General features: G+C 34.5%; 1 protein-coding gene across 1 annotated transcript in view; it reads right to left on the reverse strand.

The window, feature by feature from the left end:
* Positions 1 to 11,303, reverse strand: part of LOC118192897 (netrin receptor UNC5C-like) — a 606,963-nt gene extending 595,660 nt beyond the window's left edge. Inside the window, exon 1 of the mRNA XM_085820754.1 lies at positions 10,591 to 11,303. Within this exon, the coding sequence (XP_085676880.1) occupies positions 10,591 to 10,678 (88 nt within the window). The 5' untranslated portion in view covers positions 10,679 to 11,303. The remainder of the gene's footprint in view (positions 1 to 10,590) is intronic.
* Between the last annotated feature and the right edge of the window lie 490 nt (positions 11,304 to 11,793).

Genomic DNA, 11,793 nt, shown 5'->3' on the forward strand with positions numbered 1-11,793 from the left:
TTTGATTGATCTAAAGTGGATGACAAAGATGCTGCTTTACAATTTTCGCGAGTCGCAAGCCACCGCCTTTTTGTCGCCGAGACCCATCGTTATGGTTCATTCAATTTTATGCGCAGTTGAGTCACATTACTGCCGACGAAACTCAAATTTATACAGCGATCGCCGCGTTAGAATCAGAGGTACTGCAATCAGCTCGTGAAATAATTCTGAATTCACCGGCGACGGACAAATACAAATCTTTAAAAAAAAATTAATTTCTGTTTATGAAGAATCCGAGACAGAATCAAGCAATTATTGCACGATTTACGGTTGGGTGATATGAGGCCTTCTCAATCGCTGTCTAAAATGTAAAATGTCTAGCCGCCGGTAACCTAACGGATAACATTCTCAAAACAATATGGATGAATAGGCTCCCATCTAACATGCAAACCATTTTAGCAGCCAGTACGAAGCCACTTAAAAATCTTCCCGAAACCGCTGATAAAATTCACGAGCTGACAATTCCAGCTCAAATAAACGCAGTGCAGGCTCCTGCTATTGTGGCGTTACAGGCTCAAATTGATGATTTGTCCAAACAGGTTGCTCAGTTAGTAGCCATCAAGCTGAAACATTTCAGCGCAACCGCTCCACATCACGTGGTCGAAATACACGTCGTAGCCCACTGAGGAAACGTTATGAAAGCCGGGTATTCATAACCCGAGTATTTGTTTTTAACCACCACAAATTTGGAAACAAGGCAAACAAATGCCGCCCACCGTGTCGTTATAACTACCAGGGAAACGAGAAGGGCCGTTGCTCGAAGTTGTGAACGACAGCGGCCGGAATTTTGCACGCCTTTTCGTTATCGAAAAGAATTCGGACTTGAGGTTTCTTGTAGACACCGGGGCTGATGTTTCTGTCATTCCACCACATTTTCACGAACAAAAGCGCCCTACCAACTTACAACTTTATGTAGCAAATGGAACTCCTATTCAAACTTTTGATGAACGCCTGATATCTGTTGATTTAGAATTGCGCCGCAACATCCAATGGCCATTCATTATTGCTACTGTTTCAAGTCCTATTAGTGGCGCTGACTTTTTTCAAAAATTTTCTGCTTGTCGATCTTAAGAATCACCGTTTGATATATTCCGAGAGTAATTCGCATTAGTCAAGATTTGAGCATTAAACTGATTTCGGGTAACTCCCCATGGCATCAACTCCTCAGAGAATTCCCTACAAACACGCGCCCAGTTATAGGTATTTTCGAACCCAAGCACGATGTACTACATTATATTGAAACTACCAAACCTCCAATTGTAGCTAAACCAAGACGCTTACCTCCGGACAAGCTTAAAGCTGCCAAAGAAGAATTTCAATACATGATAGAACAGGGAATTTGCCGTCCTTCAAAAAGTTCATGGGCTCTATCTAATTCGGAAACGAAATGGTAACTGACGCCCGTGTGGCCATTATCGTCGGTTAAATGCAGCTACAATTCCTGATCGTTACCCAGTCTCTCACATTCAAGACTGTATGCAAGTTTCAGAGGGAAGAGCTATTTTTACAACCCTTGATCTTGGGCGGGCGTATCACCAATTGCCCGTTAACCCAGCTGATATTCCAAAAACTGTGGTTATTACGACTTTTGGACCATTTGAGTTTCGGGTCATGACTTTAGGCTTATGCAATGCTGCTCAAACGTTCCAACGCTTCATGAATCAGATGTTAATCGGCCTCGACTTTTGTGTACCTTATTTTGATGATGTCTTAATCGCCTCCTCTTCAGAGCAAGAACACCTACCACATTTGAGAACAGTTTTTGAACGTTTTCAAAGGTACGGTGTCGGTCTTAATCCTTCTAAATGCGTTTTTGGCCAACCGAGAGTATCCTTTCTTGGTCATGAAACTTCCGCTGATGGTGTTCGACCGCTTCCAGACACAGTCACCGCTATCCCCGATATACCCGTACCATCTTCAGTGAAGGACTTAAGAATCTTGCTATGCTCAATTTTTATCAACGTTTCTTACCTTATGCAGCGACCATACAAGCTCCTCTAAATTCTTTTTTGGTTTGAAGCAAGAAAAACGATAAACGTGTTACATAACCTGGACCACAGAATCCCGCGAAGTGTTCCAAAAATGCAAAAATGATTTAATTTCGGCAACAAATTTTGCAGTATCCTTCCGCATCTAAACTATTATCACTCTACGTTTATAAGGTATTTTTCCCTCTTTCCTAGCCTGCCTTCGTGGTGTAGTGGTTCTGCACGCTGGGCCGGTACTCCAGAGGTCCGCGGTTCGATTCCCGGCGAAGGCGTAGCATATTTTTCATATCCTCTGCTTCCCAAAAATAACCTAATGTCTCTCCACGTTGACGTTGCTCAGCGTGGATCAACAACAGCTATAGGAGCAGTTTTACAACAGAAAGATCAAGAATTATGGAGACCACTTTCACATTTTTCTAAAAAAAACTTTCACCAGCACAAACCAGATACAGCACTCACGATCGCGAATTGTTAGGAGTTTATGAAGCTGTCAAATATTTTCGACATATGCTAGAGGAACGCGTTTTCATGATCGTAACAGATCACAAACCCTTAACCTATGCTTTTCAACAGCGTTAGGATAAAGCTTCTCCTCGTCAAATGAGACACCTAGACTTCATAGGGAAATTTTCAAAAGATATCCGTTATATTGAGGGTTCGCAGAACATTGTTGCAGACACCTTGTCTCGTATTGAACAACTAGCCGTTCCTTCGCGAATAAACTTTGCTGCCCTTGCGGATGAACAACACCTGGATTCAGAACTACAAACCCTCTTGAAAAGCATATCTTCCACCAATTTGTCATTTACTTCATCAAAGTCTTGAAAAGCAAATTTATCATTACTTCATCAAAGTCGATCCTTTCAAATTTTTTTCCTTCCACACTTAAAAATGCTAGATGGCTTAGGGGATCTTGTCCCATTGTTGATTATAAATATGTGAAAATGTATTTTAATTAGCTGAACGAACGTTCATAGCTAGCATTTGATAATGAAATAGTAAGTAGTATTTGAAGTGAGACCCTTAGGTTTGGAAAAACATTTTCTCTATAGATCTGTAGTGGAGTTTTAGGTTCCGTTTCTTTTCTACTGCGGAGTAACGTCATGCAGTCACATTCACTGCTCAAAAATAATTAGGGGATGTTGTGGATTCGGTATGAAATAACCATATAATCGACAATCTTTTTGAACAACAGGAAATAGAATAGATTATAAAGGAAAATTATATTGTTTACAAAGTTGGGAATAGGCAAATTTAGTCTGTGACGTCGAAAACTATGTGTTTAAGATAAGGAGTGACAAGCGACCTGCAGCATTCCTTTTGTAGTAGGAGATTTAAAAACAATTGAAAAGTGGTGTGGTGGTGTATTTAATTATGGCAAAGCACACTAGGGCTATCTGCCTAAGAGGAGGGATGCCTTCGTGGAGGACTTTCTAAGGGAAACTGGCTCGTATACACGTTACACATGGGGAAAACCACGAAAACACCCATGTAGCCAGCCTGTTCGCGGGATTCGAACCTCGGACCGAACTACCAGTGTTCAGCGACTTTACCGCTCGGCCGCTGGTGGGCAACAATTGAAAAAGAGTTGACTGTTTGTAGCAGTCAGTCCGATGATTTAGCAAGATGACTTAGTTGAATCGGTAGACTGGAAGGCCATCAGTCGTTTACAGGAGAGTCAAACGCAATCCATTGTAGCGGAAGCGTTAGGATTTTCAAAAAATGTTATTTCCAGATTATGGAATCGGATTTTGGAAACTGGATATGTTTGAGAAATTCGGGACAAGGTCGTGTTATCGTTTTAAAATAAAAAGCGGGAGATATACGTGCATTTCGTTTAAAAAAATAAAAATATATCTCTACTTTGGACAAATAAAATGGTCAGAAAGAACGTTTTGGTTGATGTACTGCAAACATTTTATTACACATCTTATCAGACAAATCAAGAAAATAAATAATTAATTATATTAAAATAGTTATTAATTTTAAATATATTTTCCAGAAATCGATCAAAATAAAAACTGAAATTTTCCGGAAAGTATTGTTTGGAAACCATTTGGCGCCCCTCTAGGAGCAGCGCCCGGGGCATCATGCACCCCCTTGCCCCCCCGTCGCTACGCCACTGGTTCGAATCTCGGAGAAGGTGAATTTGTAAATTTATGGTATCTGTGCGGCATGGCAGCACTCTAAATATGCGGCGAGCCGAAAGTCTTCTCGAGAGGTTGGTAGTAAGAGAAGAAGCGTGAAAGATTTTCGGACCAGTCCTCACCCCCCGGGGTGCTCTCCATCAAAACTGGGGACGGAACTGAGCAAAATCGTACTCTCACGATATAGTGCTCAAGGCTCGATATGGTGCACATGCGCAATCTTGCATTCTTTGCAGCGATGAATTTCGTGAGCTTGTTCTGATCAAGCGAGATAAGTCACAACAGTAACAACAGAAACACTACAGATAGAAAATGGCCATAGAAACGGGGGATAACAGTTCAACAGAACCATAAAAAAAATGCCGCGAATTACAGTATTCGTATTAGATTAAGAATAAGAACGTTATGGTTCCTCCCTATTTCTATTTAATTGGCTAAATGTTTTAATTTGCAAGCTCATCATTATTAGTGGACGAAAGATTTTAGTTACTCTTGTACTGTTATGTAAATACGTGGTTCATTGAGCGTTATATGAGAATCATTTGGCAGAGATTAATTTTCATAAGACGTATTATAAAAAGATTTATCATTTTTATATAGACATATTACTATTTTTAGTACAAAAAAGGAAGACTACAAAATTAAAAAAGAGTTCTGAACGGCTATTATAAATAAAATAACAATTTTATTTAAGTATTCTTTAAAAAATATGTAAATCAAAACTATAATTTAAAGTAGGAATAACCTCCTAACTCCCCCTCCTCTATTCTAAAAACAGTAATGCCTTTTCTGCACTGCATAACGCTGATGATGTAGCTAATTCGGAATTTGAACTCAATTTTGAGAACTGAAACTTTCTCTTAACAACTATGGATGCCATTTCTAAGGGAAACTGGCTCGTATACACATTACACGTGGAGAAAACCATGAAAACGCCCATGCAGCCAGCCTATTCACTCAATTCGAACATTGGACCGAACTACCAGTGTTTGGACTTATGAAAAATGTCAATACCCTCGCGACTCGGACCCTGAACCTCTCGAATACGCGACAAGTATGCTTCCAGTTACACCACGAATGCAAAGGAGGGGTAAAATCCCTAGGTTCTATGAAGTTTTTCGGCATATTTCCCATTTAGGAGCTTTCTCTCCCATAGCTTAGATAGCGTATACTGTTTCATCACTGAATTCATTTGTACCGCATATTCCTAAATTAAATTTTTAGGAACCCATTTAGTAATTACCAAGTAATTACCTCGAGATTTTAAACTTAATTATTTTTCATTTCTGTGACTTCCAACGTATTTAAAAGAAATCAGAAATAACTCCGAATGTCTATTTACAAAAAATAATCTATATATAATAATAAAAGCAAGTGTAATGTGTCTGTCTGTCTGTCTGACCGAGCTCTCCAGCCAAATCTATCGCACGCAGGGACCTGGAATTTTTTATACGGAAGCACAAAGGGGCTGGCCACCAGACCTCGAAGCCCGATTTTCGATTTTTGAATTAGAAAAATTTAAAAAAAATTATTTATAATTAATTAATCACGGTTTTTTTGACTCACTGATATTATTTGTTTTCAAATAACGTTCGATTGTAACAATTGATTTCTTTATTCTAGCGTTAGTTTGCTGTTTTGACGATACATTAAATCGATTAATTACAATTCATTTCTTTTTTGTAGCTTGTGGGGGGGGGGAGAAGAGAGAGAGATAGTCTACATGTCCTACACTACTATTCCTGCGCTATTCACTTATCTGCATTTTCTAAATGCACGGGCAACGCCGGGCGGGTACACCTAGTACATAATAAAACATAATGAATTTTTCGCTAGAACAAAATTTCCTAAAAATCATTTCCACTGAAATAATATTTAAAAAAAAATGAGCTATTACTTAAAGTCATAAAAATAATTATTTGATAAATACTCCCTTCAGCTGGAAAAATTAGTAAATACTCGTAAATGTCAAATTTCAGGTTTTACTTTGCAATGCAATATTCAGAACTGATAAATAACATTAAAAACAGTAAAATTCCTAAGATGATTGCATTGTTATCGGAAGAATTTTAGGATTTTCTTAATAGTAACAATGATACAGAAAGTATTCTATACCACAACTAATATCATACCCTTTATATTATTTTAATTCTTTCTTTCATTAACTATTTATTAACGGATTCTTAATTCCTTCTTTTTTCATCACACTGTCTTTTTTAACCATTTAAGCTTTTATGAAACGGTTAAAATACTTCGCTGCCATGAAGGGTCGATTTCTTGCAGCTGCTATTCTGACGAACAGAATTTTTTAAACTCCAATATATAACACTTTATTTTCTACATAACGCAACTAATCGTTTTTGACGTAGATGAGTTTGCTTTCAGTTTTAAACAACAGAATTTGATGCAATCAATCAAAAGTTACGTAATGTCTTTAAACTTTTGTTACTTTATACAGGTTATTAGAGGGGGAAAATGATTCTTCTTCAGAAAAGTTTGACCACAAGAACAACTTTCTTTCCCATGAGAACAGTTAAAACTTCTTTTTTAAATGAAGTTTCTGATTCTTAGTGTGACATCAAGTAGATATTCGCGACTATACAGGAAAGCACATTATTTTGTGTAAGAAAAAAAATTTAATTCCATTAATTTTGTATCCTAAAATTAACACGTTTTCACATAGCTGTTTTAATTCTCAGAGAACAGCCGCAAAAATAACAGCGGTGTAACGGATGTATTTAATAATTTGCCTTTTGGAATATTTTAAACAAATGTTCGAAAATTGCTTAGAAATAAAGCCTTTGAATTATATAAAAAGCGAAATAGTTTTCACAGAGCTGAATATGTATTCCGAAAACTGTAGTTATTAGAATCAAAACTAGAATTCACAAGGTTGCTTCTTGGTTCAAAATTGTAGCTAACGATTATACTATTTCTTCGCTAGTGAAAATCAGAGTTATGGGTTTATAACAATTCTAAAAGCATAATAACACTGGCTGATGATTACATTGCATTTCAAGTTAATAAGAGGGCTCAATATTTGAACCTTTAATTGCAGATTTCTCTCTCGAAATTTGGCATAAATATAAAAATAGCCAATTCTAGACAGTCTACAAAATCACCGTGATTTACATTTTAAAAATGTCTAACATTCTGATAATCAGCGCAGATGTGAGTGAAATATTTCTACAGGCAATTAACTCACAGAGCCTAGTTCAGGTATTTCTCAGTTTTCGAGGGAAAACAAAATTCCAGCTACAACGCCAATTACGATAAGCTTAGTATTTTACTTAAATTTTTAACTATTTTTCATTAATTTAAATTAATTTGTCAGTTTCTTCTTTATATATTTAAACTTTATTTTAATTGCGCATTATTTTATTTATTCATTTTTATTTTCCTTTCCTGAAGGCTTTTCGATAGGACACTTCTAATTTTAGAAATTAAAGCTTAACTTAAGCAACCAATACAGGTAACACATTCCAACTCAATTTTCAAAATTAAACTCTGATTTATGGAAACCAACACAGATAACATCCTTTACTGTTATTATAACAGATATTAATAGTTTCATAAACTTCTGACTTAGCCTAAGTTCATCAGAGTTACAATTCATCTTAACTAACTGGGACAACAGCCTATAATGATATTAGACAACTTCAAGCTGATTGTACTGTATTTTTGTACAGGCCAATTACTTATTGACAGTATTGCAAATAAATACATTTTACTCCACCGATAATATTTATTTCATCATAGATCATAGAATTCAATAAAAAAATTTTTATTTATGAATTCAAAATACAATTTTTGACAAAGTTAAGTGATTAAATAAATTTATTCTAAATAAAGTCAGGATTTTACTCTCTTCTATAATTTTACAGTTGAAAATCGGATTGAATTCCTTGACTGACTTCAAATTGGCTAATACCTGCTCACGAGTGAGTACTTGAATCATTTACGCTTCGTATTTACCGGTGTATTAAATTAATGGTATGTGGAGAGTATGATGAATCATATTATCATGAAATGTTATTTATATCAATACAAAAATTAAAAACACATAAATAAAGTAAAAAGCTTAATTTTATGACTTAAAATTTTTGAATAGCTAACGTAAATTGTGAATATAATTACATATCATTGATATATATTGATGTATATTATAATTATAACTATGATTAATAAATTCTGAATTTAAAACGAAATAATTATTAGTCATCTCCCAAATTATTGGACCAAAACCAGGAACGACGAACTGATCTGAGGGAGTTAAGAACATTAAGAGAAATAACAGAACCAATACATATTTCAATTACGGGAAAAAACTACCAGCAACCACTTATTTATATTTTCAAGCACTTAAATCTTGAGAATACGTTTACTAATTGCGTATATTAAATCAGTATTTAAACAAAAGAGCACACCGCAAGTAAAGAAAAATAAACATGATTAGAAATCCCTACAACATCATTTATTATTATTCTTGCTATGGCGCATAATCATATTTTTGTCTACCGCCGTAGTCAGCTTAACTTTACTCTATTGATTTGCAGTAGTAATTTTTCTATTGTTTCTAAAAAAATAATCTTAATTATTTATTTTTACTGCGTTCTATTATTACGTTTCCCCGTTAATTGGGAGTTGGAATGTCACAAATTTTTGATACAATCTGAAATTCTCGATCGTCGGGCTTTAAACAAGTTGACTCTCATTTGTTTTCGGATTCTTCAGTTTTTGAAATTCATTTGCATAGATCTTGTACTAAATCTTGACTCCAAATACTTTCCTAATATATTTTTTCTCTATTTTACGACTTGCACATTATAAAATAATAATATAATAAATAAGCAATAAAATTATTTATTCCAAAAGTGTTAATTAATAACTCACATAATAATTCGGACTCACGAAAGTATCGTTCAGATGTTTTAGAAAACTATGTTTCTTGTTATATTTTTTGTTTTAAATAAACGTATAATCACAAGAATCGTCTGCAGTTGGAAACTATTACTTGGTTAGTAAAATATATTAAAAGTTCCTTATATGAAGTGAGATTGGAAATATGCTATAACATAACAAGAAGAAATGTTCGAAATTTAATTATTCATGATTTTAGAGATGATAACAGCATTCAAAATATTCAAGAAAATTCTTGAACTGCAAGTTTTCAACAATCTTTGATGTATTAAATCGATGGAAATTCCGTGTAACTATTCAAAATGCACTGAAGTTGAACTACATTTAAGGGTAAAACGAAGAATCCCATTTATCCTATGAAAAATCAAACAAATCCCAAAAATTGGTAACGTAAAACTTACAGCGAATTTAGAAAAAGACTTGCAATAAAGGTTAACTTTGTTAGAAGAGTTATTAGGACACATGAACACAATGGACGATCGCCCCAAAAAATTCTTCGTCTGAAAGAAAGAAATGAATATACACCTGGCGTTCTAGAAATCCATGGTAAGCAGTTTATTATACTCAGACAACTGTCATAGCTACAGATGAATCAAAATTTAATATATGTGTATCTAGTGGACGAACTGCTGGGAGACAAATGAAGAACTGAAACCGAAAAACCTATTGCCTACCTGAAGGTGAAAACTTAATGGTTTCGGTATGCTTCCCTGCCCCTGGAACAGGAAATTTACTTTTTACAGAAAATAATATGGATTAGTATAAATATATAAATATTCTTAATGAAAACCTGAAGGAAAATTTGAACTGAAGGAATTTGTAAGTAAAAACTTGGAATGTAAAGTACATTAAAGTTCTATAAGTATAATGATCCTAAACATATAGTCCAAAATATTCATTTGGGTTATTATACAAGTGTCCTAAAGTTATCAAAACAGCTCCAGAATCTTTGGAATTAAATTTTATCGAATACATATATACGTATAGTGTGAGTTGGGAAAAAAGAATAAGTAAACATAACATATCTTCGAAAACTCCAGTAAAAGCTATACTTACGGAAGAATGGAACAAAATGGATCATTCTTACTCGAAAAATTTAGTTAAATCCATCCCAAAGAGCATGAAAAGTGTAATTTTAACTAAGCAATATCTAACGAGATATGGACGTCCCGTTATTATCAGGTTTTTATTAAATATAAACTGCTTGCTCAAAGTGTCCAAATACTTGGAATTTTTCAGAACGTTTTGAAAAAAATTAATTTTTTAAATAACCCAAAACTCTTTTTTTTTTTTTTTTTTTTAACCCAAAACGTTTCGAATGTCCTTTTCGGAAACAGGTCTTTAAAAACGATGGTCACTAGTATACGTGAAAGAAAATCAAAGTCATTTCGGGAATATTTAATAACTAATACTTGCAAATAAAATTGAAAAACAAAAGTTTCCGAAAACAAATGTGCGCCACTATACTTTATAAAAAAAGGAAAAGAAAAACTCACCGTCTTCTCCTGCTTCGATGATTATCACAACAAACATCAATTCATATCCCAACAACAAGAGAGAAACACTCTTTTTAATCCAACACATTTTCACCACCAATTAAGCTATCAAATGACTTTGGAACAGATGAATCTTTACTCAGTGGCAGTAAGTATCACAGTTAAAACACGATCGTTCCATAAACAGCCTAAATATTCTCTTCTTCTGCATATTCTATCATATTTACGTTCTTTGGCTTTAATAACGTTTATAAAGTTTATAATTCCATGATGTGAGTGTTCTCATCTATTCACAGTTACTATTGTCAACCTGAATGTACAAATATATGCTTTCAGAAATCATGTAACATAATAATATTACTAAATTAATTAGTTGAAATCAATATCTGTTTTATTTTCTAAACTATTTCATTAGATCATAAATTCGCTATGAGAAAATGATTATCTGATTTTCTTTTAATCAGTTTATAATGGGTCTGACTTATTGCCAGAGAAAAACAACAAATTTTATTTGCTAATTTTTCGACGTAATCATATTGTCAAAAAGTAAATGATTAAATAATTGTCAACGGCTCTGTTCAGCACAATATGTGCATTTGTAGAGTACTTCAGAGATACACAAACAAATCGAGTTTCTTAGGAATTCTGTCAACGGAAGGAGATCCACATGGTAATTAAGTCAAAGAACTGAAAAGAGAGGTCTTTCCCGCACTAGTTCGCTGTATCAATTGAAGGCACACGTGGTTTGTTGCTTTGCCTCGTCCAGGGTTATTGGATTTCGGTCCGAAGGAAACATCGCCAAGAGTTGGCGTCCGATTCTTCGGCTAAGTTCTTGTTGGCTACTCTTTTGCAACGCCTTGCATTTCATTTTAGGTAAGCATTGAATGTTTGGAAAAAATGCTGTAATGAAAGTAGTTTTTATAACTAAAGTAAGAATACTGTAGAGCGAGATAATTTAAAACAACTGTTCTAATCAGTCTTGCAAAGCACTACGTTAGATCTCGTAATTATGTTTCGTCAAAGCTAAGTTTGTACTCCAAATATTTTCACAGTAGCTTTGCAATTACTAGACAAGACTGGATTATATAATTATGCAAAAACATGCTAATAGTAATGAGCCTGAGGGAGGATTTCTTAGAGGATTGCTATTTAAGAATTTTTCTCTTAAAAAGGGTTTATATTCGCATTATATGGAACAATAAC

The sequence above is a fragment of the Stegodyphus dumicola genome, chromosome 7 (assembly GCF_044657685.1).
Source record: "Stegodyphus dumicola isolate Sdum_Otavi_A_Nest chromosome 7, ASM4465768v1".
NCBI lineage: Eukaryota > Metazoa > Arthropoda > Arachnida > Araneae > Eresidae > Stegodyphus > Stegodyphus dumicola.